General features: G+C 41.6%; 1 protein-coding gene across 1 annotated transcript in view; it reads left to right on the top strand.

Annotated features, from left to right (window-relative positions):
- Window positions 1-3,148: 3,148 nt before the first annotated feature.
- Window positions 3,149-3,802, top strand: part of tmem116 (transmembrane protein 116) — a 9,456-nt gene continuing 8,802 nt past the window's right edge. Inside the window, exon 1 of the mRNA XM_020617358.1 lies at window positions 3,149-3,382. Coding sequence (XP_020473014.1) covers window positions 3,251-3,382 — 132 coding nt within the window. The 5' untranslated portion in view covers window positions 3,149-3,250. The remainder of the gene's footprint in view (window positions 3,383-3,802) is intronic.

The raw sequence follows: 3,802 nt of genomic DNA, 5'->3' as shown, positions 1-3,802 counted from the left end.
TGAAACCAAAATCGAACTTTTTGGCAACAATGCAAAACGTTATGTTTGGCGTAAAAGCAACACAGCTCATCACCCTGAACACTCCATCCCCACTGTCAAACATGGTGGTGGCAGCATCATGGTTTGGGCCTGCTTTTCTTTAGCAGGGACAGGGAAGATGGTTAAACTTGATGGGAAGATGGATGGAGCCAAATACAGGACCATTCTGGAAGGCAACCTGATGGAGTCTGCAAAAGACCTGAGACTGGGACGGAGATTTGTCTTCCAACAAGACACTGATCCAAAACATAAAGCAAAATCTACATTGGAATGGTTCACAAATAAACATATCCAGGTGTTAGAATGGCCAAGTCAAAGTCCAGACCTGAATCCAATCGAGAATCTGTGGACAGAACTGAAAACTGCTGTTCACAAACGCTCTCTATCCAACCTCACTGAGCTCGAGCTGTTTTGCAAGGAGGAATGGGCAAAATTTAAGTCTCTTGATGTGCAAAACTGATAGAGACATACCCCAAGCGACTTACAGCTGTAATCGCAGCAAAAGGTGGTGCTACAAAGTATTAACTTAAGGGGGCTGAATAATTTTGCATGGCCCAATTTTTCAGTTTTTTATTTGTTAAAAAAGTTTGAAATATCCAATAAATTTCGTTCCACTTCATGATTGTGTCCCACTTGTTGTTGATTCTTCACAAAAAATTACAGTTTTATATTTTTATGTTTGAAGCCTGAAATGTGGCAAAAGGTCGCAAAGTTCAAGGGGGCCGAATACTTTCGCAAGGCACTGTATCTCATGTTACAACGTGGACACCTGCGACTTATGGACAAGTGCGGCCTATATATGTACAATTTTTTTTTTCTTCTTAAATTTAGTGGGCATGGCTTATAGTCAGGTGCGCTCAATAGTCCGGATTTTACGGTACACCTTTGTGCAGAGTGAAAACGGTGGATTTGGTTCCATTGCTCATATTGAAGGTTCATTAGGACAAGAGAAGTTGGTCTCAGTAATGGTGACAAACATGTGCAACATGAGCTACAAATACAAAAAATCTGTGTTTTAAATGTTAGAGTTGATCAATTTAGTAACTTTGGTTTATAAAAAAAAAAATCCTGTGACATATGTATGTAAAAGTATTTGTGGAGTTCTTTGGCATTTTTTCACAGATGGCGGTCATCTGACACCAGAGTTTTCACAGAGCCTAGGTGTGGTCCAGGTCGGGGTTGTGGTGCCTGGGGAGTTTGAAATTAGTCAAAGGAAATAGTTTAGTTTTATTTCTCTCTCTCTCTTTTGAACATTATCCTTGTAATATTTGTGGGTGAAACTTGGCATCACAGTCTTTTTTTTTTCAGTGCATAGAATTCTCCCTAATGTTTTTAGCACACATTCATTCTGACATGTCGCCTAAAGGCCTTTTATGTTCATTCGATTTAAGGTGCTCTGCAGGGAAAACCCTGCCTGACGTGTGGATCAGCTCACGTGTATGAAGATTTGTGACACTTTACATAAATGTATCCATTCCATTCAGAGGTGTTCCTAATATTATGACACCTCTGAATATAATGTAGTCCAGTACAACACCATCAATAATAAACATATAATTGAATTTATACATTTGACAATTTCGCCAAAAACAAACATTTGAGCTTCATAAACACAGATGTTAAGGTGGAAGTGTTGCATTGAAGTGCATACAATTGTACAGGTGTACCTAATAAAGTGGTAGCTTCATGTGCTAACAGTGGGAGTCACTGAAACGCTAAAGGTCCTTATTCAGCAAAGTGACTGAGGCACAGACTGAAGTGAGTCAAAGCTCAGTCATTTACATGAACATGAGATTGCACTTGGTCCTGTAGTGTTTCATCCAGTGTTTCTCTATGGAGAGAAAACTTTACACATGTAGGACAACGTGTGAGTTAATTGGGATAATCACTGGATGACGGATCAGCTGGAAGGACTGGGTCAAACTTTGCACCTGTAGCTTCCGGTGTCACGCACAGAGTGGAAGTTTGAGTTAACATTTCAGCTGCGTGAACATCAAACATTCAGATATGACATCCTACAGCACAAAGGGAAGAAGTAAAAGACTTTTAAATGCATTGTATTAGATAAATATTTCACTAAAAATGAGATGATTGAAAATAAGGCAGGGCACATTTTTAACATTTGATTATTCATTTCAGTTATTGTTTGAACAAAACTCTGGTTTTGTGTCAAAGCAAACAAAATAAACCAAGGGGAATATTTGCAGTTGTTTGGCAGAGTTTTGTTGATTTGTGATGTGAAAAGAAGCAGCTTCACCAGACATTAAACATGAGCCTTTCTTCAGACAATAATGCACCATTACTTTGTAAGTAGAAAGAAGTTAAACTAGTCGTGTCATCATTACTTTGTAAGTAGAAAGAAGTTAACTAGTCGTGTCGTGCAAAACTTTAGGCAACCTACCGAGTTCGTGCTCAATGGCACAGGAACCACTGCACACAGAGAGAGAAGAGCAGATCCCAGTAAGTGTCAGCAGATTCTGGGTCAAAGGTCCTGCACTCAGTGTGAAGAAGACTAAGATCCAAAATTCAACATGAAACACTTCCAACACCAGCTGAAGCTTTGGGAAGCTGGTTCACGGCTGTGATGTCTGCTCAGTTACAGTGTTTCCTGCCCCCTCAGGTCTCTAGGGAAACATCCCACCGTTGCACAGACAGTTGTCCAATCAGAGAACAGAAGTGATGTCCAGTCAGCATCACAAAGCCAAAGCCCAAAACTCCAGCACAGTGCCAGTCCTTTACAACTGACCATAGCATCATCCATGTAATATACAAAATGTATAGAAAAACATCAAATAAGTTAATTTCAGGAATAGGCCTAGTCTGTTTTGTAGGTGCATCCACTCAACAACCCAGATTTCAACTAATTCGGGCCCCAAAAAAAACACAAATGACTGAATATTCCAGCTGCAAGTGACAGTGTGTGCGTGCACGAGTTTGTCATGTTTTTCGTATGGAAATCCAAAGACAAAAATCTCAGGTTTCTGTCAGAGCTCATCACAGCCACAACATGCAGCCCTGAGGAGTCATCATTGCTTGTCCTGAGGGTGGCGCTAAAGGGGAAGGTAACGGAGCCGTGAGGTCAGGTCCTGGTCCGACTCCAGCCCGCGGGGGCCGTGATCAGACGATTTATAGTGGGCGTGGCCAGGTGGATGCGGTGCGCGGGCTGAGCTGCAGGGTAAAACCTGCTGTCAGGCCGCTGCATGCGTGTCTGATGCTCACCCTGGTCTGCAGGTTTACTCTCAGACTGATCTGTGAGTGCAACATGTCAGCTGCTCAGGGGCTGCAGGAGCTTTTCACCAACAGCAGTGTGAAGAACACGACGGGAGCTCGGGACTGGAGCGAGGTGAGAGTTCAGATCCGCACATTGTTCCTCGGATTATAACAGTGTGTCAGTAACCTGTTACAGGCCTGCTTTTTTTTTTTTTTTTAATTCACAGAAGTATTTTCAAGAAATTGTACTTAAAGTATCAAAAGTCAAATTCACATTCTCCTATTTTTTTACCTACTGTATGTATTATTATTACTGATGCATCAACACATCTAACGCCTTATGACCGCGCGACACAAATTACAAGTGTTTTTCTCACTTTCATCTGATCTTTGCTTTGTTCTATAAGACCCAGTGTAGTTTTACGTAGTCGGATCTGTAAAAGCAATTCAGATTTATCAGAGAGGGAGAAATCTCACGGTGGTGAAACTGTGCTGCTGCAGCCAGTGACGTGCGCGTTCGTACCCCATCACGGGTTTTCTATGGAAAGTACCT

The sequence above is a fragment of the Monopterus albus genome, unplaced genomic scaffold (genome assembly GCF_001952655.1).
Source record: "Monopterus albus unplaced genomic scaffold, M_albus_1.0 scaffold189.1, whole genome shotgun sequence".
NCBI lineage: Eukaryota > Metazoa > Chordata > Actinopteri > Synbranchiformes > Synbranchidae > Monopterus > Monopterus albus.
This window is presented reverse-complemented; position numbering and strand designations above follow the sequence as displayed.